This window comes from Marmota flaviventris, chromosome 9, assembly GCF_047511675.1.
Source record: "Marmota flaviventris isolate mMarFla1 chromosome 9, mMarFla1.hap1, whole genome shotgun sequence".
NCBI classification, from domain to species: domain Eukaryota; kingdom Metazoa; phylum Chordata; class Mammalia; order Rodentia; family Sciuridae; genus Marmota; species Marmota flaviventris.
The window spans coordinates 105,009,678-105,036,260 of NC_092506.1; the positions used below are offsets into that span (position 1 = coordinate 105,009,678).

General features: G+C 48.9%; 1 protein-coding gene across 1 annotated transcript in view; it reads left to right on the forward strand.

Moving 5' to 3' along the window:
- The first annotated feature begins 209 nt into the window (after positions 1-209).
- Grik4 (glutamate ionotropic receptor kainate type subunit 4) overlaps positions 210-26,583 on the forward strand; it is a 284,402-nt gene continuing 258,028 nt past the window's right edge. Inside the window, exons 1-2 of the mRNA XM_027930584.3 lie at positions 210-279; positions 3,632-3,763. Of these exons, the coding sequence (XP_027786385.2) occupies positions 3,682-3,763 (82 nt within the window). The 5' untranslated portion in view covers positions 210-279; positions 3,632-3,681. The remainder of the gene's footprint in view (positions 280-3,631; positions 3,764-26,583) is intronic.

Below are 26,583 nucleotides of genomic sequence, written 5' to 3' on the forward strand. Positions count from 1 at the left end.
GAGCCACGGTCAGTGGAGGGTCAAAGGAGGAGAGCTTGCACGGGTGGAGAAACGGTATCTGGATTATATTCCTCATGGGCAAGGATGCTAACTGTAACTCACTGATGAATACATGGCGGCTGGCAGAGTCGTCCATACACATTCTCTGATTGGATTCTTTCATTATTTCGACAGATATTTTGTGAGTGCCTACTATGTGCCAGCCTGTGCCAGGCACTGGGGACACAGGTGGAAAAGTCCGAATTGTTCCTTGCTTTCCTGGTGCTCATCATCCCAGAGGTAGGCATTCTTCTTCCCATGTTTCCAGTGGATAAGGAAACAGGCTCCAAAGGGTGCAGTGCCCAAGATCATTCCTTACAAGATTGAGAGCCAGATCCAGCCTGACTTCAGTCCAACCCTGACTCTGTATCCATTGTGGTTGGCATGGCTGCCCCAAGGTGTTCAGAACAATGCCCTCAATTGTATGGGAAGGGTAAATTTCTCAACTCTTTGTTCTCTGAGGTTGACTGTATCCCCAGAGCCTACAACAGAGCCTGGCATATATTACAGCCTCAATAAATATCACCGAGCAGATAAGTGAACTGTCAAAGAGGAAAGAACTGTAAAAAATCTGGTTAGGCTGTATAAAAGTAATACTAAATACAGTCACTTACATCAAATGCTTTCTAGGTATGCTCGATCAGCAGGCTGCATAATAATTATTATGCAGATGGCTAAATAGGTGTCAGATTAGCCCGTGTAAATTTTATTTGATGACAGAACTACACTCAATTTGAGCAAGTTTGGCTTATGTCGTTCATGGCCCTGAAGACTGGAGACCACATTTCAGAACAGTGATGGCTGAGGTCTGGGGCTGCCTTGGATTATAGCTATGTGACCCTGAGCAGGATGATGAGAAATAATCTCCTCCTAAACTTTACAAGAATAAAACAAACCACCATGTTGAACGTGTGGAGGGCTCAGTGGTTTGGAAATTTTTTCCATGTTCTTTATTGTATTTAATCCACCACACAAACTGTTACAGATGAGGCAGTTGTGCGCAAGAACAGTGAAGTGTGACACTCAAGGTCACACAGAGGCAGGGCTGGGCAGGGCTCTGACTCCACCTCTTTCTTTTTCTGTCTTCACTTTTTCCACATGAGGCAGGAAGGTGAAGCTTCTAGATCCTTCACAAAGAAATTTGATGTCTTAATTTTAGTTTAATGTTAAAATGAGTCTAGTCTAAAACCTAACAGCTTGGCTTTTATTAACTAAAAATATTTTAATAATTTAGGGCTAAAAAAAAAGCATTGATCTTGGAGAAACAGGACCAAGACCCCCTTTTCCATCTGGGAAATCACATAGCATTTTCCTTGCCAGGACTGAGGGAGGCCTGTGTATGCAGGCCGAGCACTCCAGATCCTGGATCCTGGACCTTGAAACCTCACCAGAGGGACAAGGACTCAGTTCCACCTCTGTTGAGCTCACATTGTAGTGAGGAGACAGATAATCACTGAATAATCAACTTTATCCATAATAAGCACCAACGCCCAGCTTCCCTTGAGACTGTGTTTGCTTTAACCTATCTCTGCACTAACACCCGTGAATTAGGGGACAAAGATTCTGGGCCTGACTTGCCAACAGTGCAGTTGCTTTATCCCATTCCTCTCCCCTTTATCTCCCTCTGTCTTCTTCTAGCAGGGGATTGCTTAAGGCCTTCCATTCATTGAGCAAGTAGGTACTGTGTGGACTTTGTGCCTAAGTAGTCTCTGGGGACCCAACAGGAAGCTGGAAACAGCTCTTGCCCTTAAGGAGCTACAGTGATCCCAGGCAGAGACACACAAAGGCGGCGGCCATAGAAGGAAAAGTGCTGCTGTCACAGCCACCATGGTGGCAGTGATGGTGCAGGGAGAGGGGACACTGATTCTGGCAAGTGGCAGGAGCAAGGAGGGGAGCATGCTGCAGGGAGAGGGGACACTGTGCACAGGAAACTGCAAGTCGGAGAGGCGGGATGCTATTAAAAAAACCCCATTTTTTCAGAAGTACAGCACAAAAAGAAAAGGCCCGTATCCCAGAAGCCCTCATGCTAGTGCCCACCCTAACCGCTAACTGGACTTCTAACCGCGCAGCATAGCTTTGCCCATTTTGCACTTTGCGTAGATAGAATCGTGTGCCTGGTTTCTTTTGCTCAATATTATATTGATGAGAGCCATCCTTGCCGAGGCCTTGGCTGTTGTGTTTCGTTGACATTTCTGCATCCCGTTCCATTGTGTGAATATGCAGTATGTTTCCCCTTTCTGCTACTGGACTTTTGCGTATCGTCCAGTTTGAGGAAATCCAAGGAGTGCAGCTTTGAGTGTTCCAGGCCAAGTCTTTGGTGAGCATATCTGTGCATTTTTGTGGGAGATGTAGCAAGGAGAGCAGTTGTTGGGTCTTTAGGGTTTATGAAAGGTGCTTGTAGACTGGTTTCCCAAAGCAGCCGAATGCATTTACAGTCCCATTGACACTGCGTGAGAGTTCCAGTCGCTCGATGCCCTCACTAACACTTGATGGTGTCTTTTTTTTTTTTTTGGTGCCATTCTGGTGGGTAAACATATAATTGTTATGATATAAAGTCATATTTTCTTGATGCCCAACGAAGCAGAGCTCCGTTTCAAATTTGTGCAGGTCATTGGAATACATTATCTAGTGAAGTATCTATTCAGATCTTTTGCTCATTATTCTGTTGGATTGTCTGAGGCAGGAGAAGGAAACATTCAAATGTTTTCTGCTTTCCTTTCCTGGGATTAGGATATCCAGGTGCTCACTAGCTCTATTCTCACCCTTGTGATGGGAGAAGAGCTGCTTGGTTATTGACTCTGAATCTTAAGGTGTCTGAGAGGTCTTGCCAGTGGGAGGGGGATAGTAACCCTGCTGCCCTGGGGGGAGGCGTCCCCCTTCACAGCTCTGCAGTTGATATCAGGAAGGAAGGGAGGAGTTGGTGGAGGAAGCTGGGGAGGGGGTTAATTTTTAGCAGGCAACAGAAGCAGGCGTGGAACCTTCTGATGGTCTGCAATGTGTGCTTCTGCCTTTGGTATCTGCAGCCAGGGAGGAACTGGAATTCTCATGGCCCCTCTTCAACAGCTTCTCCTATGTTTATGTTAGCTTAGTTATTCCTCAGGTCAGCTCCTCTAAGAGGGGTCATTGTCACTTTTACAAAACAAGAAAACTGAGACAGCTGGCGAGTGGAGGGGCTGGACTTGAACGCAGCCTCTTCCCCACCCCACTGTCTAGCACGGGAAAATGCCGGGGGGCCTGGGGCTAGGGGTGACCCTCCCCCGTTCCTCTTCTGCTCAGTCTGGGCTGCTGTTCCTTAAGAGTAGGTGGAAGTCCTCATTCCCTAGTAGAGATTTTGAAAGAAAAGGAGGTGCTGTGAATCCTGAGCCTCAGTTGCAGCACCTGCCCCCAGTGGACCAGGAGGCCGGGATTGAAACTCGAGTTTTCTTTGGGCCTGGTGGGCATGGGGAGGAACGGCATGGCCCACTCCCACAGGAATTTCTGGTGTGGGGTTGTCACCCTCCCCAGTGGCTCTCCCTGGAGGCCCTGGTCTCTGGGCTGGGTAAGGGCGACTCCCAAGCCCTTAGCATTCACCTGCTCCTCTGCTTTCTCACAGAGTTATGTCATGCCCAGACCAGCAGAGGGCTCCATGAGGATTTATAGAAGATGCCCCGCCTCTCGGCGCCTTTGGTGCTGCTTCCAGCGTGGCTCGTGATGGTGGCCTGCAGCCCGCACTCCCTGAGGATCGGTAAGTGTGGCCTGGCTATGTGATGCTCCTAATCATGACTCCAAGGATCCATAGGCGACATCTGGGTGCTGCCCAAGCCTTGCAGGAGGCTGCCCAATCCTGCACTGTGCCTTCCTGAGTTTGGCTGGGGCAGAGGTAGGGACGGAGGAGGCGGAGGTGGTGGTATTGAGGCAGCAAGAGATTGACAGATCTGATCTGGATGACTTGAGCTCCCTTGGTGATAACTTCCTGGTACAGTTCATGACAGAATCAGCCTAGCCCATGAAGAGGCAAATATTAGTGACAAAGAAGGGTGAGAATGGCCGTGGGGAGTTCAAATCCAGGGCTAGAGGTAAGAGAACAGGTCACTTCTCCTCTTCTCTGACCAATCAAAGAACCCTGGAGATGGTGGTGTGTCCTTGGCAATTTGGATGAATCCAGGAGTCTGCTTGGTGACCCTGCCCTTGGCTTGCTATTTGCTGGCTGTGGCTTGATTCTGAAAGGAAGGGCAGGATCCTTCTGTCTCTCCCTGTCCGTGTTGCTTGGGTGGGTAGGCAGGGCTGCTACCTGTACCATCAGCAACTCCAAACCTGGAGCCGGGGGTGGGGGGATCATGTGTCTCCTCTCTTGCTGGGACTGAGTGAGGCTGGCCAACTGCAGGCCAAGGGATTCCAGATCTCGAGTACTGGGGACTCAGTCCTGGCTGCAGGGCTGAGGACGGTCTAGTGCAGCAGGCCCAATGTGGGCATCAGAGGGCTCAGCCAGGGAACCTGTGGGGTCAGGTCAGATGGGAAGGTGTCGGTAGTTTCTATACGTGCATGAGGGGTGGGAGTCAGAGTGGACAGATGGGTGGGCCACAGCAGTGATAAATCTAACTAACTCTGTGTTGGTTACAAGAAGACCCACCAGCAGGGACCCAGGGACAAGGTTGGGTGACAGCCCTATAAGAGTCAAATACCAGGCAGGTTATCCAGATGGATGACCACATGAGGCTTCTCTTCACAGACTAGGGTGGGAGCCGTGTGGGTGACGTAAATGATGCTGGATCTGGATCCTAAACCCGATCCTAAAAGGACTTAAGGTTTAAGGCTAAATCCAGGGAAAGGACTTCAAACTCCAAGATTCCTCCAGTTGCCATCAGGACTGGTCCTAAGGGCCGAGATTATGGTTGGCATGTGGTGGTGGTCCAGCACGGGCCGAGGTGGGTCGATAGCTGAGACCCTGGCCAAGCCAGGCCGGAGGCTGAGCCTGCAGGTCTCTGAGCTGCCCCTTGTGATGCCGTGGGCATGTTTCTCTGCCTGCAGAGGCTCTGCTTGAAATCAGAAGTATGCACAAGTGACTCCACTCTCCTCTCACCCTGCCCTGACTTCCTGCTCTACAGTCTTTATAAAAAAAATTATGGGGAATTAAAAACAAAATCTTCCCTCCCTCTTCTTCATTCATTTCTGCAGCAACTTCAAAATCTAATTTAATTCTGCTTAGTGGCAGAGCGAAAATGGTTCATATCCTTAAGATGCTTATTTATAAGATGCCTACAGTTATTCAGCATTTGCTGCAAGGTTTTCTAGCCCCTCTAAATGAGCGGATAAAGCGGTAACCCATCAATTTCCATTTGTCAATAATGGGAAGCGGAAAGGGATTGAGCCAGAATCGGGAGTGCCTCGCGGCCTTGGCTCTCCTGACACTTGTTCTCCTGGAGGGAAACAGAAAGTGGAGCCAACAGATCCCTCTCTTGGCTGCTGTGCTGACAACAGAGGGCTTTGCAGGGACCCCGTATGCTCCCACATCCACACTTTGCCCGGTGCTTGTTCAGCTGTCAATCAAGACTCTGCTGGCCCCCAGCTTTGGTTCATGCCGGGCCATTTCCCATGATTTCCAGCTGAGGGGCTGCTGGCTGACAAGGTCAAACCGGCCCCATCTCCTGCAGAGACCAGGAAGCAGAGTTAAGCCAAGGAAGAGAAAGAAAAGAGAAAAACCCAAACAGCAATGCCAGGACCTGTTTTCCTGTCTCCTTGATTATCTTGAGAGTTAGGAGCTTTTAAAAATCTCCCGATCCTTGTGGATGGAGAGGTGCTAATTACATGCACTCCAGAAGGGAAGTGGAGTAGGGCAGGGATGGAAAGAGAAATAGGTCAAGAAAATATGAGTAGCTGTGCCTCATGGTAGGCAGCCGTGCACGCAGGTGGGCTTGCTGGGCAGACTGTTTTGGGGTCTCCCAAGTCCTTGAGAGTCTCCTGGGAAAGGGGGTCACTGCTCCCAGCATTGGAGTTTTGGGGGGTTTTCCCCAGTTCCCCAGTCTCAGAGTGGATGGCTGTCAAAACAGGTCTGCACAAAAGGACCCAGGATCTCAGAGATAAATGGTCCAGCCTGCTCCATCCTCAGCCCCGCTTGTCGCTGGTGACAATATGGATGTTTGTAAAGAGGCCGCCGAACCCATTACCCTGTCTTGTGATGGCTGTTTTTCATTCAAGTGAGGCACAGGGTGGGAGATACAGCCAAACTGTCTATTGCAGTGTCCGATGTTTACCCTCAAATGAGGTCTTTGGGTAAGAGAAAGGGATTTTATTTATGGCTGTGAGGCTGCCTGCATAAATTCCCCAAACTCACACACATATGTCAGCCCCCTCAGCCATCCATCTTCTGAAAATTTTCTTTGATTTTGTTTCTGTCCCTCTGGGTCCTGAGTGGTGACTGTGGAGCCACGAGTTAATAAATGTCCCAGGAAGACCCCACCCTGTCTCTGTAGCCCTCCATTACTTAAAGAGATCAACTGTGGTCATAATATCTCAGAGATGTAAAAGGTAGTAAGGATCCATTATCCAACCTGCTTATTTTGCAGATGAGGAAACAGGCCTAAGGGTCAGTGGTTTGGCCAAGGTCACATGGCAAGTGACCTGGCTAGCAGTGGTCAGCTGAGAGCCTGTTGCCCTTGACTCTTCTCTCCATGTGCCCATGGGTGAACTCCCTTAGCCACTAGGGAACAGAGTCACCTTCCACAGTAGGTGAAGATTATTACCTCTTGTAGCGTTCTCTAATTTCTTCTGGAAAATTTCAGACATTAGCCAATGCTGTCCTAATGCAGGGAACTCAGTATGTATTCTCTAGGCAGATGGACGCAGGGATTTCCAGCTGCCTCATTCTCTACCCATGACTCCTGCCATGCTGCAGTCACACTGAATCGCTTGCTGTGGCCCGGCTGTACCAGGAGCTTGACTCCAAACAAGCTTTGCCCATGCCCTTTCTCTGTCATAAGTGCTCTTCCTCCCATTCCATTCCCCTCTGCTTGGAAAGCATCTCCATCAACTCTCCTGCATCACCACTGGATTAAACAGTTTTCTGCAAATCCTTTCCCAGTATCTTCCTGACCTCCCAGGGAGAGTTCATCTTTTCTTTAATATTCTCCCATTCCCCCTGTTACATACATTTGTTCCTGCACTTATGGTGCAATATTCTAATTATTACAGCATTTTCTTACCAGACTTTGGACTCCACTGGAGGCTGGGCACATGGTGTATGCACATGTGTGGCTCCAACTCAGTAAGAGTGATGGATGCGTCCATGGCCTTTCCCAAATACTATGTTTGGTACCATGTTTTTAAACTGTTTTCTTCCTGTCTTACCTATGTGCAAAGAGTTAGACCTGTGGGAAGAAGTAGAAGAGACAGGAGAAAGAGGAGGAGAACATGTCCATCTATCTGTTTTTCATAGAAGAGAGAATAAGAATTGGCTGAATGTCCTGATTGGGTTCTATGGAAAGTTTTGGCTGCAATAATAAATGCATTGATTCAATTATTCATTCATTAATGAATTCAACAGATATTTATTGAATGCAGTGTGACAAGCACTGGGGATATGGTGCTAAATGATAACAGTCAAAATAATCACTTGCCGTGGGAAAGGCTTTATTCTCTGTTGGGCCGAGGATATTCTCTAAGTTGCCGAGGCTGGCTTTGAACTTGAGATCCTCCTGCCTCAGCCTTCTGAGCTGCTGAGATCTGGGATCTCCTATTTATTTATTGGTCCTGGGGATTGAACCCAGGGGCACTTAACCACTAAGCCACATCTCCAGCCCATTTTTATGTTTTATTTTGAGACAAGGTCTCACTGAATTGCTTAGGGCCTTGCTAAGTTGCCAAGCCTGGCTTTGAACTTGAGATCCTCCTGCCTCAGCCTCCTGAGCTGCTGGGATTATAGGTGTGCACCACCGTGCTCAGCTTGAGATCTCTGATTATTATAGAAATCATATTAAATACATTTTGTTGTGTTTGGTAAAGAAATCCAAAGATAGACTCATTATAGCTAACATAGTCTTATCTTGCTTTTCTTCAACACTTTTCCCTCCAAAGAATTTCCTAGAAACATATAGTGTAGCTGACAGATGAGGAAGCTGAGGCTTGGGGATTCCAGAAGCTTGGGAAGTCCTGCTTGGTATGGGTGGCACCAGACACATCGTCAAGTTATTGCAGCAATTGAATCTCTTTTCTGCTTAAGGTTTCCCTGCATGGTGGAGCAGCAAGTGCTTGGATTTATTGGACACTCTGCCTTACTAGGACCCCCGAGCACTTTACAACTATATTTTTTTACTTAGTTGCTTTCCTCCAAAGAGCTTGAATTCTTTGCAGGGAATGTTCAACTTAGAACATTCAAATGTTATAAAGATGAAGCTAATAGGAGAATTGGGGGAAACAAGAGAGAAGAATAAAAAACATTTTCTGATGGCCTTCTGCTGTGTATTAAATATATGCGACACACCGAGATGCTTGGCCTTGTTGAGGATGTACCATGGGGTTTTTTGAGTAGTGGGCTCCCCTAATGATCTTACCATGTGATTTTATTTATGAAATTTTGATTGGTGCGTAACTTTTCATCTTGGTTCCAAATTGAGTCATCCATATAGACAATCAATTGGTCTTTCACATTAGTGACAAATAGAAATTGATGACTTTCTCCTTCATCTGTCACCTAGAAAGGGAATATAGAAAGATTTCTGGGACATAAATCTCTCTTCTGCTGAGCAATTTAGGGGAGTCTGTGTCTGCTTTATTCATGCCTGTATTCCCAGGGTCTAGCGCAGTGCCTGGCCCACCGAGGACTTAGTCACGGTTTGCTCCGTGGGTTTTCTATGGGAAGCTCTGAATCTTGAGTTGACCTTTCAGTTCTCAAATTTCTCTTCTCCCGGAATGCTTAAGAATGCTAATCAATTTTATTTTTAGCCCACAAAATATATAGTTAGGAGCATTAGTGTTTTGCCCGCCTGGGATTACAGGTGTAATTCCCCGCTCCCTGTCCCGGTCAACGTCTGCACGTGTGCCTGCACAGACCTCTGCATGCATCAGGACCTCTCTCCTCTCCCCCTTGCTTCACCTCTGTCACCAGCACATTTTTAGGTGGGCAAGGGAGGATTGGCTGCCGTCAGACAGGCACCCGGCATCACACAGGATGATTTCAGGGTGTTGACCTCCCTCCCCCTTTCCAGAACCCAGTGTGAGCCATAGACACACGCTGAAGTCTTTTCTGCTGAGAAGCTAGGGATGGATTAGGCCTAGATGCTTCATTTCATAGAGGAGAATTACTGGGGTCCCAAAGGCAAAGTAAACTGGTAGAGGCCCCTTTAGCAGCACTAGGGCCCCTGACTCTCAGCTGCCAGGTGGTATCAGGGTATTGGGTATTGCATGCACCAGTTCAGGTCCCCCAGCATCTGTGAGGCAGGTAGAGGGGAACACATCTCGTGGAGGCAACCTGAAGCTCTCAGGGTCTGTGACTTGCTCAGGCTTGTGCAGAGGTAAGTGACCAGGTCAAAGTGGGCAAAGTGAGTAGGATCTGAGTCCTGAGTAGCTTCTTGGCAGTACATTCACAATGGGTGACATCTCAAAGCCAATAGGGGCCAGTGTTCTGGTCCCTGGGCCTGACAAAGTGGGGCTGAGCCAAAGAGAACAGGCAAGTAATGACAGTGAACCTTGGTAAGTCTGGCTTATCTGTTCTGTTTTCTTAAACATTGTGCTTGGTCTCTGCGAGAAAACTAAAGCAAGGTCCCAGTGGCAGGAATATCAGAGATGAAAGGGTGGGGCCCTTGGTCCGTAACTTCGAGTCCTAGAGATAATAGAGTTGATTTCCATATAATTTTGGTGTGTGGCTGCCTGTGTTCATTTGTGTTAGGGTGACCTGGTTCCCCCAGACCTCATTTTGTCCCTCAATGAACTTCCCTTTTGGATACAGCAGATTTCAGGCCTGCCTGGCAGGGTGGCCGGTGGCCTAATCAGCCGCATTGGGGTGAACAGAGATCACCATGGCACTGGGAGAACCAGCACTGGTGATAACTTCTCAGAATATCAAAAGCCTGTCTCCAGCTCTGTGACATGTTTTACAAAGTCTCGCTTTGTGGAGCGAGTCATTTGCAAGCTGGATTTGTGGGGCAAGGGGTGGGAATGTAGAAATTATGGAGAGAGATTTTGCATCTGTGTAAAACAAAATTGCTTACCAGGCAGAAGGAATGGGCTCTTCTGGACCCCAGGGTCCCCAGAGCTGGAAGTGGCCACAGATAGATTGGAAAGGGATTTTAGTATCGGATGCAGGGTTGGACCTGATACTTCCAAGACCCCTTCTAACCTGGGATTCTGTGATATAATATTTTAGCCTTTTGTCTCGTGCTCTCACAGGAAGACATTTCAGTATCATGGTGTCCTCATTAATAACCATTAACAAGAGCTTAGATTGAGGCAGCCATCTGCCTAATTAAAGCTATGACCCCATTTGGTTCCAATTGCTTGGCTAAGCCAGGTAAGACACACAGCCCTGCTGATCCTTTAGATCTGTCGGTGTGGACCTGGCCCGTCTGCTGCTTCCCTTCTCCCTGTGGACCCTGATGGAGGAGTTGGAGAAGCCCAGGTGATGGAGGCAGCTGCTTAGATCTCAGCCACACACTGTGTGTGTGTGTGTGTGTGAGAGAGAGAGAGAGAGAGAGAGAGAGAGAGGGAGGGAGGGTGGGGTATGCTCATGTGCATTGGCAGAGCCAGAACGTCCCACTCAGACTCATGGCTCAGCTGCATGCGAGCCTGTGGTCACACTTGGCTCTCGTTAGTCTGAACAAGCAGGCACACTTCCGTATATGCTTCCTGGGGGGTGGTGGGGTGCACGGGGTGGCAGAAAGCTGCAGACAGCTGTGCTTTCTCCTTCCACCTCGACTCCTGGTGGGCTGGGCTGAAGAGGCTCATTAGGTCCCCCCTGAGAGAATGCTATGGAGAGGGCCCAGCCTAGTCGGCTGCTGGGGGTGCATTGGCCTGCACAGTCCCCTGGCCAGGGAGACAGTGCCTCTGTGCTGGCCTCCAGAAGGCTCCAGCATAGTGTAGAGGTTAACCCAGCTCATGGGCTCTGGAATCAGACTGCCTGGTGGTGAATCTGAGTTCCTCCCTTGATAGCTGTATGATTTTGGGAAAAGACTTAATTTCTGAGTGCCTCGATTTCTTCATCTGTTGCACGGGGTCATAGTCCCTACTTTGTTTTCATGAGAACTTGAGACGATCCTATGGAAAAAGCCCTTAAAGTGCCAGCCAGGCCTATGCAGGCGCTGGGAAAGCGGCCTCCTTGGTGAGAGAGAGCATTGATGGACGAGCTGGTCTCCATCTCTTCACCTTCCTCTGCCCCTTTCCCTCCCCCGTTTCTTCACCAAATCTTGTCTCTTTCCTTTTTCTTAAACCTGCTTTAAATTCACCCTGTTCTAGGCGATGGGAGTCCCAGCTGGTTTGGAGAGCTCTTACTTCCAGAATTCTCCATGTGCAGGTGGGCACGTGCTCTGTCGCACGTGTCTCCCTGTCTTCATGGTACTTACCCACCTGTTTTATGCAAACAGTTTTTTAAAAACCTCATTTTAATTCCATCTACTCCAGGAGCCTAAGAGCATCCTGAAGGGATGGGCTCCAACTTCTGTGTCCTCACAGCACCGTGGACTCTCCACACTAGAGTTTCATCCCAGGCACTGGCTAAAGGATTTGAATGATCACCTTCTTAAAGACCCCCTTTAGCCCCGTCCCTGTTCATCATCCCTCTCTATTTTTCTCCTTCCTTTTACAGCAAAGCTCTGCAAAATAATTGCCTATTCAAGTTGTTTCCATTTTCTTCCTCGCTCTCCCTATCAATAGGACTCTCCACAATCAGACTCTCAGCTCTCAGTGACGCCCCTATCGCTAACTCAGGTGATCTGTTCCCAGGCCTCATCTTACTGGGCTCATCAACAGCATTTGGCCTGTCTTCCACTGCCTCTTGCCTGCAGGACTTCTTCCCTCAGCCCCAGGACCACATCTCACCCGGTCCTTGCTCCAGCTCACTGGCTCTGCCTTGGACTCCTTTGCCGTTCCCTTTCCGCGTCTTGATCTCTGCATGTGAATGTGCCCCAGGGCTCTGTCCTGAGGCTTCTTCTCTGTCCTCACCCAGTAGGTGATCTTGCTTTCTTCTGGTCCAGGTGCCTCTACATGACATGACTCTCTGCCCTCACCTCCCGCTCTGACCTTTATCCATGACTCAGTAACTCACACCTGTGACTGCCCACTCACATCCCCACTTGGGTCAAAAGAAGCTCAACCTTGACATGTGTTAAACTGAGCTCTTGATTTCCGTTCCAAGCCTGGTTCTCCTGCTGTCTGTCTTCCCCATTTCATAGATGGTAATGCTATGCTATCTAATTGACTTGGGCTCTGAACTTTGGCGCTGTCCTTAGTTTCCTCTTCCTCTGCCATCCGACACCCTCTCCATCGGCAATCCTGTTGGCTCTTCCTTCCAAGCACAGCCGGTAGCCCTTCACCACTTCCTCCCACCTCAACCATTGCTGTCCCAAACCATCTTATGCCTCCCCTGCATTATCATGAAGCTTTCCTACCAGTTTCCCTGACATCCCCTGCCCCCCACACCATACTAGGGATGCAACTCAGGGTGCTTTACCACCTACGTTCCCAGCCCTTTTTATTTTTTATTTTGAGGATCTTGCTCAGTTCCTGAGTCTGGCCTTGAACTCCTCCTGCCTCAGCCTCCTGAGTCCCTGGTGTGTGCCATGGTGCCCAGCTCTCTGTGTCTCGCTGATGCGATCGCTTTTTCTCAAAATGGCAGCAAAACAATTCTCCTAAACTGTAAGTTAGATCATATCAGTTCTCTGCTCTGGCCCTTCACTGGCTTCTTGTCAGAATAAAACACAGTCTTCATAATGGCATGGGGCCCTCTATGTTCTGACCCCACTGTGTGTTCCATTCTCCCTCCTTACCCCTCTGCCTCTTGTTCACACCACACCAGCCCCAACCAAGACACACTAGCTTCTTTGTTTTTCCCCAAACATACTAACTGGGCTTCCACCCCAGGTCCTTTGTACCTGCTATTTTCTCTGCTTAGAAAATTCTGGATATCTGCATGGTTCATTCTCTCACAACTGGTAGGTCACACCCTGACTGTCCTTGACCTCTCCCCTGCCCCGTTACTTTCTATCCTCCCCTGCTTTATTTATTAATTTTTTGTAACATTTATTGCTAGCTGACATTCTTGTCTTACGTGTTTCTTGTCTGAATCTTCCCTTGAGGAAAAATGCTTTGTTTTGTTCTCTGCTGTTCCCCCAGAACTTGAAATGGAACCTGGTATATAGAAGATGCTCACTAAATACCTGCTGAATGAATAAATGAATGATGCAGAGGCAAGGGAGGCCCCCGAGGAGCTTCAGAGTTGAAGGCACAGGCTGGTGGTCTTCCTGACGGGGAGGCACCTCTTCCCAAGCATTGCTTGTTGGGAACAGTGCCATGATGCAGTTGGCTCCCTGTCCCCTTGTTCTCTGATTCCTGCAGCCAAACCCCAGGTCCTGAGGCTGATCTTGCTCCTGTTCTGAGGAAGCCCAGGCCAGCAGTTAAATGACTCAGCATCGACATGAGTCTTGGCTGTGGATCTTGCTTTGTTCCTCAGATCCAAACACCAGGTTCCTGGCTTGTAATCCACCCCCACCAGTGTGGCCCTTGCAGTACCCAAGTCTCTCCTGTCATCATGTCAGAGACCTCGCTTGAAAACTGTGACTGTGCCCAAACCACCCTGGGAGCATGTCTGGCCTTGTTGGTCTCAGTTTCCCAAAAGCCCAGAGACCTGCACCTGGGCCCAAATCCCAATGGATCTCTGCCACCTGCTACCAGTGCTTTCCTGACACTGCCGCTCTTGGCCAGGAGTCTGCTTGTTGTTTGCCAGGAGACTTTACCACTTATGACTATCCGCTTGTGCTTAGGTTTGCAAAATCGAAATGGCGGCAGGGACCCAAATGTCGCCCATCCACCTTTGAATAGTGATGACCATTGATTTTCTTTCTATCAAGCCCAATTCTGTCCCTCTATGCGGACTGTTCAGACTCCACCTTTCCCCCAGGGCCATACAGAGCAGGTCTGATACTGTTGCCTGTGATGGTACCTCGGAGACCTGAAGCACCGTCATTTCCTGTTCTAACATCTTCTTTCTCCCAGAGATCCATTATCAGGGCCGTTGTTCCTTCCATCACATTGCTGGGCTTCCACTCATCATCCTGGCCACCCTCCTCGGAAAGGGTTTTCTTTCTTCTTCATAATGAGGACAAGATTCCCCAAATCAGAGGCAGGCACTCCCCTCCTCTGGTTCCAATGCCCGCAGGCACCGGCTCCCACCTGTGGCCTCAAGTGCAGAGCCTGTTGTTAGACCCCTTCCCACCAACCCTGGCTGCCCAGGCTCTGCTTCTGGAAGGCCAACCTCTGGGACTCAGCTGTGAGACACAGACCTGCTCCTCACAGACGGGGCTTTGCTCGTAGCACCCGGGGCTGCGGCTACTGTAAGGTCTGAAGGCACCTGTGTGAAGGGGCTGGGTGCTGGGTGGGTTTCCTAAGTAGAGTCACCTCTGTGATTTCCTCTGAGCTATGTGTTTCCCAGGCTTTCTAGGACATGGTCTTTTGAGCAGAGTGACACAGGCAGGGGAGGGAGTGCCACTTTGCTGGCAATACTCATAAATTTCCCCCAGCGGCAGGGATCTAACAACATGAGACTTTGAGCTTTCAGCTCACAGATGAAAGAACAGGGATTTTCCCAGAGATGACAGAAAAGGGAGGCATGCAGCCCCAGGGGCCTCCACAGGAAGCTGTATTAAGGACTCGCTCCAAGGAGACACCAGCCACCAGCCCATGCTGGAGCAGGGCTGCAGTGGGTGCACCCAGGCCTCTGGGCAGCCACCCGGAAATCTCAGGTCAACAGCCTGGAGCAGAGAGTGAGCTTCCCAAAGCTCATGGGTAAGGAATTCTCCTTGCACTTCCTAGAGTTGTTGGGGTTTCTGAAATTAAAGGGATCTTCATCTGGGAACCGTGGTTGAATGCAAATGTCCCCCTGTAGAGCCAATTTGGAAACCTAGAGTTCTAAGGGAATTGAGGTTGCCTTAGAACCTCAAGGCAGTGGAGGTGGTGGAGATGAAACAGGGGAGGAGTCAGTTACCCATTGGAGCTTTCCCTTTATTTAATCGACCTCTTCCTCAGCTGTCACAGGAATGATCTCCCGGGGAACAAGGTGGCTCTTGGGAGGCTCCTGAGCAGGTGAGGCAGGGCCACCATCTCCTGGAGACTTGCTACTCTTGTCTTGTAGTCCCAACCTGGGTGGGGCTCCCTGCTGAGTCTCGAATGTGTGCCTGTCTTACCATGAAGCCATGAGGATGGTCACAGTTCAGGTGCAAGTCTTCGCATCCCAGGCTTTATGGGACAAGTCCAGTCTCAGATTCAAAATCCATGGGCACGAGTCAGGCATGGTGGCACAAGCTTGTAATCCCAGTGACTTGGAAGCCAAGGGAGGAAGATTGCAAGTTTGAGGTCAGGCTGGGTATTTTACTGAGGTATTTACTCTACCATGGGCTGGAAGTGCGGCCCATGGTAGAGCACCCCTGGGTTCAATCCCTAGCACCAAAGAAGAAGAAAAAAAAGAATCATGTGCCCAAATCCTACTTACCATCTGTGTGCACTTAGGCAAACTCAATTTCCCATTTATAAACTGGAGATGACAGAGTTTATCACCAATCACTGTATTAATTAAGAGGAGCTATATAACATATCACACACAATGTGTAGCATATAGTAATACTTAGTAAATATCATTTCTGTTCTTTTTGCTCCTTTCAAGGAATAGTAGTTTGCTCCACAGTGATGGCAAGTAACTAGATGGCCTTCTAGGGACCCAGAGGGGTCTGGGCTTTACCGATATGTAAACCTAGCATTGAACTATGGTTTCTGCATGTGACCTTGGGCAAATTAAAGTATTTGGTGTCTGTTGTCTGCTTTCAGATAGTGATAATAAAACTCACCTTATATAACTGTTGAGGTTTACGGGAGAGAAAAGGTGCAGAAGTCAGCGAGCAGAAAGCTTGACAGTCATAGGAAGTCAGTAAATAATAGCTGTTATTGGTGGTGCCACCATGGTTGCTGTTGCTGTGGTTCTCTATTACTGTCATAACAAATTACCACGAATTTAGCAGCTCAAACAAGACAAATTTATTACCTCCGTCTATAGTTCAGAAGTCTTACTGAGCTAAAACTAAGATGTCGGCTGTGTTCTTTCCTGGAGGCTCCAGGGGAGAATCCATTTCCTGCTCTTTGGGGTCTCTGGTAGAACTCACTTCCTTGTGGTTTTATGACCAAGGTCCCTGCTTTCTTCCTGGCTGTGAGCCGAGAGCCATTCCCAGCTTCTAGTCTGCTGCGTCCTTGGCTCTTGGCCCTCTCCCTCCATTTTCAAAGCCAGCCCTTCTCACCTCGAGGCCCACTGGCCTCCTCTGGGACAGGTTCTCCAGCGTTGAGGACTCCTGGGATAATCCAGGGTCATCTCCCCATCTTGAGCACAACAACCTTATTCGAATCTGCAAAGTCCCCTTCAGTGTGAGGGACTAACACACTCTCAGGGTGCAAGGTTTGGGATGTTCACAGCCTTTGGGGCCATTATTCTGCCTTCTGCAGCCGCTGCTCAGTGTGGAAGGCTTCCAAGGTGGTAAGCTGAGCTATTCACAAACCTCCTCATGAACAGGGCCTGATGCTTGGGCTCTGCCCTTGGAAACTGTCCCTAGCCCCATCCTTGTCCCAAATTACCCAGCTCCTGTTGCCGATGTCCATTTTGCATGAAAACCAGGCATCCAGAGTGCTGAAGCCCATGTGTTTCCTTGATGGGCGGCGGGTACCGCACATGCTGGCCACATTCCCGCAACTGGAGATTGTGCCAGCAGACGAGAGACAGCCGGGAAGGGGCTGTGTAACAGGAAGTACTTTATCACGTTGATTTAATAATCTCCCCGCTTCTAACATGTCAGGGCGCCAGCGGAGTAGCCTACAAGCTGAATGTTATCTGAGGCTGTCACGTGAGCTCTGCTGGGCTCTGCTTGGAGTGATGTGTTTATTTCTTGCCATAGGGCCCGGAGAGAATAATGTCCCCCCAGAGTCCCAGCAGACTCTTATTCTACCTGTCATCTTTCCAGAGAGGCCAGAGTCACTTGTACTTCAAGAAGCAACTGCTGGGAGCAAGGAGTTCAGAGGCCCGGGGTCTGCAGCTGGTCCAGCCTGTTCCCTGTCTCCTAGAACTTAACAGAGCCCTGCTCTGCACTATGGTTGTGGGAAATACAAGGAAATGGGGTATTTGGGGGGTCCATGTTCTAATTTGAAGTGGCAGGGCTACCAGACACCGGGACCTGGAGGGTAGTGCAAACCATTTGTCACTCCGGTGTTGACTCTGGGATGCAGCAGAGGTGACTGTGGTCCAGGGACTGTGGACACATTGGCATCTGGATTTCTTTTTGCTCCCTTCCTGGTATTTCTTCTGTTGCCCCTCAGAGTAGAGGGAATGACAGGGCAGTGGACCATCACCTGAAAAGGCTGTTACCAGAGGAGAGGGAGTGACATTTGTGTTTACTGAGCACCTACTCTATGTTCCTGACTTCTGTTAAACTATATAATTTTTATAACCTTCAGAGGTGGGTTTGATGGTGTCTGGAACCTGGATGTGGAAACTTAAGCACTTAGGGACCAAGGTCTCCATGCAAAACGTGGAGGACCCTAGATTTGAACCAGATGGCTTGCATGCCAGGGCTGTGTTCTGTCCCCTGTGTTCCTATTGCCTTGCGGACCTGCAGGCGCAGGGAGAAGGTGGGCATGACCAAGGCACACCCCAAACCAGTGTGACATCAGGTGTCTTTAGAGAAGCAGGACAGATTCCACACAGAGGCCCCCAGTGCCCCCAGCCTCTGCAGGGGTCCCTTTCAGACATTTGAAAGAGAGAAAATTAACTCGAAATTGAAGTACAGAAGTAGTGCTCAAGACACCTTTAGGCTAAAAATAAGAGCAGAGGCTGCTGCGCTCAGAGGGACCGAGTCTCATGCTGGCTTTATTTATAGCCGCTTATTTATTAGATTCCAAATGATGTTTAACCAGGAATCATATGGCAGTGATCTTTGATTACTTATGCGGCTAATGGCTGAACATATATTATTATTGCTATTTATTTAGCCCTGCTAAATGTACCGGGTGCTTCTCTCCCATGAAGCCACTGAGGAAAGGGCCAGGGGAATAGGGAAGTGGCCGAAGTTGGCTTTAGAGACCAGGTGAGGGGCTCCCCCAGGAGGATTATTTTAAAAGGACCAATCCTTGGAAATGAGTAGAGGTGGGAGTGGAGAGAGAATTCCCTAAAAGGGAAGGAAGAGTTTCAGGCTAGAATTGGGATTTTTGGAACCAGAAATATCTAGCCTCATATTAATACCAACATTTATGGAGTGTTTCTTACGTGCCAGGAGTGATACTAAATGCCATTCAAAATTATTTAACCCTCCTTGGTCATTTTATAGATGAGCTCAGAGAAGTTAAATAACTTACCCAAGGTCACACAGCTGGTAGGAGACTGGAGCCAGCATTTAAGTCCAAGCCTGTCTGCCTCTGGAGACCGTGTCCCCATTATGATGCTCTGCCCTACTTCAAAGCCCGCAACCTTCTCTTGTTTTGGTTAAGCTTAACTTTTTGAGTAAACAGCCCAAAAAGAGAATGGGAAGCATGTTGCCCAGGAGCCTGAGAAGGAGCGTGGAGATTGGAGTTGTTGACTTCTCCTCTCCTGTGGAGCTTTACAACCGGCTAGGGAGGACCTGTCAGCTGTCCCTGGGGCACAGCCCGCCCAGGGCCCTTATTGCAAACCTGGGGCAGCCACTGGGGTGGGACAGGGAGTGCCAGGCTCAGGGTTACGAGAAGGGCTTCTCCGCCTCCTGGCGCTCCCTGACTATGCCACCGAGCGCAGCAGTTGGCCAGTGTGTCCTAGAAAGGGGGCAGGGTGGGGGTGTCCTGGGCTCCACCGGCTCCAGGCCATAGCATCTGCATCTGAGGCGAGAAGGGGCCCCCACGGGGAGAGCCACGCCCATCCACCTTCCCCGCCCACTTCTGACCTGCACCCCTGCGCTGTCCCTCCTGGCTCCCAGCCTCACCCTCACCTAGTTGTGTTTCCCCTGGAGAAGGCCCACAGGCCTTTCCCGGGCATCGGAAGCCTCAGCAGGCAGCCTGAGGATGGTCTAGGTTCATTGCTCAGCCTCCCCCGCCCCCAACCTCGTCCCAACCCCATAAAGGCTCCCTACCAAGCATCTGCTCACTGTGCTGGAGTCACAGAACATCCCAGCCGCTCAGTTGCTGGGCCTTTGCTCCCTCTGCCTGGAGCACCTGTCTTCTCGACTGGCCAGGCAGAACTGTGGTTATCATTCAAGGCCTGGCTTACAGGTGACCTCCTTCCCCAAGGAACTCTGCTGGTCTTTCTCATTCTCAGTGGGGGTGACTCGGCCCTCTCCTCACGTGGCACAGTGGCGTGGTTCCAGCAGGGGTCCACCAGGGCAAAGACCACATCCTATTCCCGCCCACTCCCCTGGCCTGGTCTTGTTCATAGCGGGTGTCCTGGGGCTGGAGTAGCCTGACACCTCTTCTCCCCAGCACAAGGGTCACGGCTGATACTCCTGTAGCAAAAGACAGGTGAACTAGAGAAAAGCATAACATATTTATTTAATCAGAGTTTTACTTGACACAGGCGCCTTCAGAAACGAAGCTCCAAACAGGGAAAACTGTCTGTTTTTATGCTTAGGTTCAACAAAGAGTGGGCAGCCGTGCGCAAAAGTGATCAGAGGAATGGGCGAAATCCGATGGTAATACACTGGATGGGGGCAGCAAGCCCGGTGTGTCTAGATTATTCTTGGCCTCTCTGTGTGGTGTCCTCTCTCCAGGACTCCTCTGGAATGAGGGTCTTCAAAGGAGAAGGGAGAAAGGAGAGAGGGATTGTTCTAGGTTTTGTGGATTGCTTTGGGGAGAAGAAATTGAGTTACTATGACCTGCTTTGAGGAAGAGGAGTTCTGACTTCTGTGACCCACTTTGGGGGTGAAATAGTGATGGGATACAGGAGGACCAGAGCAAGTCAGAGACCTGCTACTGAGACCCTTTGAATCTTTTTTTTTAAATTTTTTTTTTATTTTTTTTAATATTTATTTTTTTTTAGTTTTTGGCGGACACAACGTCTTTATTTGTATGTGGTGTTGAGGATCGAACCCAGTGCTGCGTGCATGCCAAGCAAGCGCGCTACCGCTTGAGCCACATCCCCAGCCCAGAGACCCTTTGAATCTTCTTCGGTTCAAAGCATTCAGTATGCCAAGGTGCCATGTTTTGGGATACTGTATTCTGAGCCCAGAAAGTGTTTAGGAACCTTGGTTGAGTGAGTAGATGATGGGTTCATTCTTATTCTGGGCTGTCATGGAAGAGGTATTTGTTCCACCAGGGGCCGCAGACCCACTGGTTTTTAAAATGGGGACATTAGGGCAGGAGACAGAGACTAAATGAGTCAAGTTGTACAGCCTGAAATAGAACAGCACAGAGCCCGATCCCTCTGGTTGGGGAGGGAGGGAAGCTGTTAGCTGGCTGGCTGGGTGCGGAGGGGAGGAGACGAGACCTCACCGAGGGCAAGAAGAGGACTTCAGGAGCTCCCTTCCTGCGCCCTCTCCTCCCTCCAACACCACGGTCAGTCTCTGGCCTTTTCAGTTATAGCCAAATACATGGTGTGAAGTATTTGACCTTTAGAAGGAGGATTGTGTGCGCACGGCCCTGCATCACAGGGTCCCCTGCACTGCGTGGCTCTGATGTCCGACTCCCTCTGGGGAGGACCACCCTGCAGCACGGTGGCCCATCCTTTCACCCCGTCTCTGGCTGCCATTCCCTTCATCTCAGACACAGCCAGCGGCTGCCTGGGGTTTGGCCAGATGCCAGGGGACTTGAAAAGGAGATCCTCGGACAATTGCAAAGAAGGCGGCAGGGGGAGGATGATGGGGGGGGTGGGTTCGGGGAAGGGGCCAGGGTAGGACCAGCCACTAGGAAAGCTCCCGGTGAAGATGGAAGCCCAGGAGGAGGAGAGGCCCAGGCTGTGCGAGCTGGTGAATCCGCAGGGCTCAGGTCCCCTGTCTGAGCGTCCGTTTCTCCCCACCATGGTCTCCAAGGTCCTGTCAGGTCTGAGGTTCCAGAGGGTGCCATTCCTCTCTCTGCAGGCGACAGCAGATGCACTTTCTCTGTCCTCCTCCTCCACCGTTATTTTCTGTCCCCTCCCTCTTCTTGCCCCTGTATGTATTTACTACCCACCTGGGTCTAGATGATTCCCCTGCTTAAGTGCCATTTAGCTGTTGGCCGCCCATTGGCTCAGTTTTATAGACACGTTCGTGAGGCACAGAGGCCAAGGCCTGGTTTTGGAGAGGGAGGGTAATGGGAACAGAGAGCAGTGGCGTCCCACTTAGATTGGATTTTAATAAAGTTTCCAGCCAACCTAAATCATCCCCGTCACAGGAGCCCAGCAACCACCGAGTGTGGGGTCAGCTCAGGGCTGCTTCTCCCGGCTGGGGACAGGCAGAATTAAGGGCTGGGGGGCTGGAGGTGGGCAGCCCTTGGAGAGGAGATGTCCATCTCAAGCCTAGTGTCCCCTTTGGTGGCCAGGCTAGGACTGTCAGAGAAGGGCTCGAGGTAAAGGCTCTCGGAGGGGAAGCCGAATGCCTGCTCTTTCGGCAGCTGTTAATTAGTTGCAGATGATGAGATAATTCATAAAAATTAGCAGTGATTTCCTTCATTGTGTTAATATCACCGGGCAATAAAACTGCTGTTAAGGATGACTTTTCTCTGCATCAAGGAGCAGGATGTCAAGGAAAAAACAGCCCTCTGCAGGGGTGGAGGGAGGGAAGAAAGGAAAACAGAGCGGTGAGAGATGACGGGGAGTGATTTCCAAGCTTTGGCTGAAATCATCGGAAAGAAGTCAAATTGAAATGCAAATCCTGGTGTCTCAGAGCACTGGCTGGGAAGAAGTGCATTTGGTGGTGTCACCTTGGCGGCCACGGGCAGGCAGACGGTGGTGGGGAGGGCTTCCCCTGCTGCTCTGTGGAAAACAAGATAGGGTAACCAGAGGCAACCCAGACTTCCACTGTGCCTGGGCAGGGAGCTGGCCCCAGCCCACAAGACAGTTCCCTGGAGAGCAGACACACTTGCTTATTCAGCCTGTGGTGTGGTCTGGCCTTGACCTCCTCCGTCTATGACTGTTGATTCTTTCACCAAACTCTGCCTACACTGGCCTCACATGAGTTTCTCAGATGTGACAAGAGCCATCCTGATTTAGGGACTGGCCCCCACCACTCCCTCTGTCTAGACCATGATTTGCCCCCACTTTTTTTCTTTCAATCTGTTTAACTTCTATTTTCCCCTCAGATAAAACATCATTCTTGTAGATAAAGCTTCCTTGAGCTGTATTCCTAGGGGCTGGCACAGTCCCCAGGTAGCACACTGGGAGGAGGGATGGGTGGAACAGTGGTCTCTTCCTGCTTAAACCTTGCCCAGGCCACATTTTCTGCAGGACAGTTCCAAAGTCAGTTGCTTAAGAATACTCTGTGATCTCACCCCTGCCCACCTTGCTGACCACATCTCACTGGCTCTCCTACTTTGTGTCTGCTTGGGCGATCCTTACTAATTCCCTGCAACCTGGTTTAAGTGTCAAGTTCTCCATGATGTGTTCCCCGACACCTCCACCCACCCACCACCTCTTACTGCTCACAACCTTTTGAGTCATCATCCCTGTGACTATGTTATTGCAGCAGGTTTACTTGGCACCAATCCTGAACTCAGTTGAGAACATGGACTAACACAGAGCAGCCACTCCATAAATTGTTGCATGAACAAATGATTAAGTATAAAGTTCAAAAATGGTTTTAGTACTATTTAATAATCCAGGCCAGAAATGATGTCGGCTTAGGGGAGGGACAGTGGTGTTGGTGAGAAGTAAACAGGTCTTTCTTGAAGTTAAATTGACCAGTCTTAGTGGTGGATGAGATGTGGGGGATGAAGAAGAGCTAAAATATGCCCAAGTGGGTAGCCATGTCACTAATTAAGAAAGGAAGAAGGAGGAGGAGCAACCTTGGGGTTTGGGTTGAGAGATAACAAATTCCTTTTGGCAAATGCAGAATTTGAGATGCTTGTAAGACATCTGAGTAGAGAGGCCAGGGAGTCAAAGGGACATACAGTATTAAACCTCAGAAGAGGAAGTCTCAGATGGAGATACACAAAGGAGATTCATTGGCATGTATGTGGTGTCCAGAGCCATGGGACCAGGCAGCCTTCTAGGGAGAGAATGTGTGAATGGTGTGAAGGGCCCAGGACCAAGCAATCTAAATGTTTGCTCAAAAAAGAAAGATAATCAAAGGCTCTTGGGCCATTTTGCAAAACAGACACAGTCTAGTGAATTCATAATAAGCCACAGACTAAAGTATATATCAGATTTAATCATCCAAAAGATTTTAACCAGCAGGAAGGAGCAGAAAGCTGTGAATTTTGTGTCTGGAGGTGCATATTGGTGAGATGATGGTAGGCTAGCCATAGAAAAGTAGAGAATGGTCTCAAGAGCCCAGCATGTCTTTGGGTAGACCAGCTGAGCCTTGTGATACTAGCGTGGCCTCTCACCCTGTTCTAGATAAAGCAGAGGTTAGCCCAGAGTGCCCTTGGCCAAGCTAGGAAAAATTATCCATTGTGAAGCCCTGGAAGATTCTCAAGGAATGAAACACAAATACAGACTTGTAAATTAGTACAGAACTTTTCCAGACCATTAACATTTTCTGGCGAACCGTTTTTTGTTTTTTTTTTTCTGGGAAGAACTCAAAGTGAAGCAAATGGAATATGCATTTGATTTAATGCTGGTCGATTGATCCACTCACTCATTCATACTCAATACCGCTATGAACAAACCACTATAAGTCAAGGTTAAGAAGAAAAAGAAGGATAGTATTTGATCCCTGACCATTGAGCGCTTGTGGAAATACTACCAACATGTATGAAAAATTGAGTGACAGTGCAAGACAATTTAATAATTTCAAGGGAAAACTTATTTAAGTGCCCATTGAATGGTGCAGAGAGAACCCAGCAGCAGGGAGCTCACCTTCTCTGTAGCACAGTCGTCAAGGGCAGCTTTTCTATGCTCACCTGATTCGGTGACTTATTTTGGAGGAGTGAATAAAGGGTGCTGTTGTATAGGAGTCAGGTGGGCTGGAGTGGAATCTGAGCCTCTATGTCTCTGTCTACGGAAGATGACATTTAGATCTGCTGCCATCTGTTGGTAAGCGTAGGAAGGAGCCTGGAGCACAGTCAGTGGGTCGAAAAAACAAAATTGCCAAGAATCAGGTATTGGGACAAGAGAGCTTTGGTTTAGATCATTGTCATGAAAACATGGCTCTCTGGCCAAGTCCATCGACATCCCGTGGGAGTGTGTCAGAATGCACAAAGTCAATGACATACCCCAAAGCAGGTGCTGCAGTTTAGCCAAATCTCCAGGTGATTCATAAGTTCGTTTAAGTTTGAGAAACAGTAGTCTAGCATTGGTGATGTGGGATTTTGCTGGGGTGTTTCCCAGGTCCTTTCCCTGGTAGGTCCTGAGTGGCAGGGCTAGGACAAAACCTCAAAATTCCTATTTTTATTAAGTACACCCAGAGGATGGCTGTGAGCAGGACAGCTTTGAAGGGTCTGCTTACTGCACGTGCATCCCCGGGTTGGGACAGCTTTCTCACCAGGCAGATGCCTTATACTCATCCCTCACAATCAAACTCATTATTTGGAAGACCACTAACAAAATGGTATTTTCTTGGTCTTATTCTCTCCTTGCTCATTACCTCTCTGCAGCAGTTGCAATTTGGATTGTTTCTTCGGAGCTCTCTCTTGATCTTGGGTTCCATTAGATGAAGCTTTTCTTCCTCAACTATTTTCAAACTCTGCTTCTTCCTTGACTCCCTTATGATTATTGTCTTCCCTCAAAGGTTTGCTCTTCCCTCACCCTTTCTGGACAATCTGGTCCCCTCCGTGGCTGTGATTATCATCTTTAGGTAAACAGCTTCCAAGCCATCAGCAACCCTGCATCTCTCCAGCTCCGGCTGCCTGCAGGAGGTTCTCCCGCAGGCTGTGATGCTGCTCGGGCTGTGCATGGGTAGTGCTACCCTCAGCGTCAGCAGGAATGTGAGCTGGAACATCAGACACACTTGGATTTGAGTCTTGCTCTCCTTTTGTCAGCTGAAGGTTTTTGGGTAGATTAATTCACTTTTGAGTCTCAGTTTACCCCTCTATTAATATTAATTATATCTGTGTCAGAGGATTATTTTGGATACCAAGTGGGATAATCGCTGTAAACCGCATGGTGCATAATAAGCACATAATGAATGTTAGCTTCTTTTAAAAAAATTCTTCTTCATGATACTTTCATTAAAATGAACTAGATTCCTTATACCTTTCCTTTTTTTTTTTTTTTTTTTGGTACCAGGGATTGAACCCAGGGGTACTTAACCACGGATTCACATTCCTAGCCCTTTTTATATTTTATTTTGAGACAGGGTCTCGTTAAATTGCTGAGGCTGGCTTTGAACTCACGATCCTCCTGCCTCAGCCTCCCAAGCTGCTGGAATTATAGGCATGCCCACTCCTGGCTTATACATTTTTATTTTAGTTCTGTATTATTGCTTGTATTCTTCTCTTGGAATACCCAACTTTGCTATCTTTCAATGCCAAACTCTGTGTCCACCTGGGCCAGGAAGGCTATGATCAGCCCATCCCCAACTCAGATTTTGCATAGATTCCTGTATTTCTTAGGGTCCCTATATCACCTTCTACCACGTATTATGATTGTTTAAGCACATGGTGTCTTCCCTATAAGATTGAAAGCTCCCTTCAGGCCAGGCTTATTCCCTGAGGGGCCTAGCCATTCCTGTGTTCTGTGCCAGCTCAGCTCAGCTGTTCTGCTGGTAGTGGACGGGCTGCGCCATCTTCCTCTGTGCAGGCCAAGCACATCACTCTCCATTTCATATGCTAATAGAGGGGAGCAGTGATGTGAAGAATCAAAATAGCAGACTGCCCCAACATTATTGCTCTTGGCTTCGGAAGGCATTTTGATATTTCTGCTTCAGATTTACCTTGCTGATTATGTTTTATCAGGCACACATTAATATGAGTTTGCATTCCGTGAGCATACACCATCTGGGAAACTGAAGGGGGTGATCCAAGAGACTGCTGAGCAGGGGGAGAAACCAGTTTGAGATTTTCAATTGTCCAGGGATAACTCACTAAGTGAATAACCAACCCCAGCGTAACTGAGGGTTGGCTGTTGTGTTATTATCTCTCTCTTAGCTTTCCCTGGTCAAAACCCTTTATGACAATTAGTCAAGGGCACACGAATCATCTGTCAGTGACATAACATACTTCTGGTGATAGAGCAGAAGCACTGTGTTTTGAATTGCTGCAAACTATTATAATCATGATAACTTACATTTGTGTAATGATTGG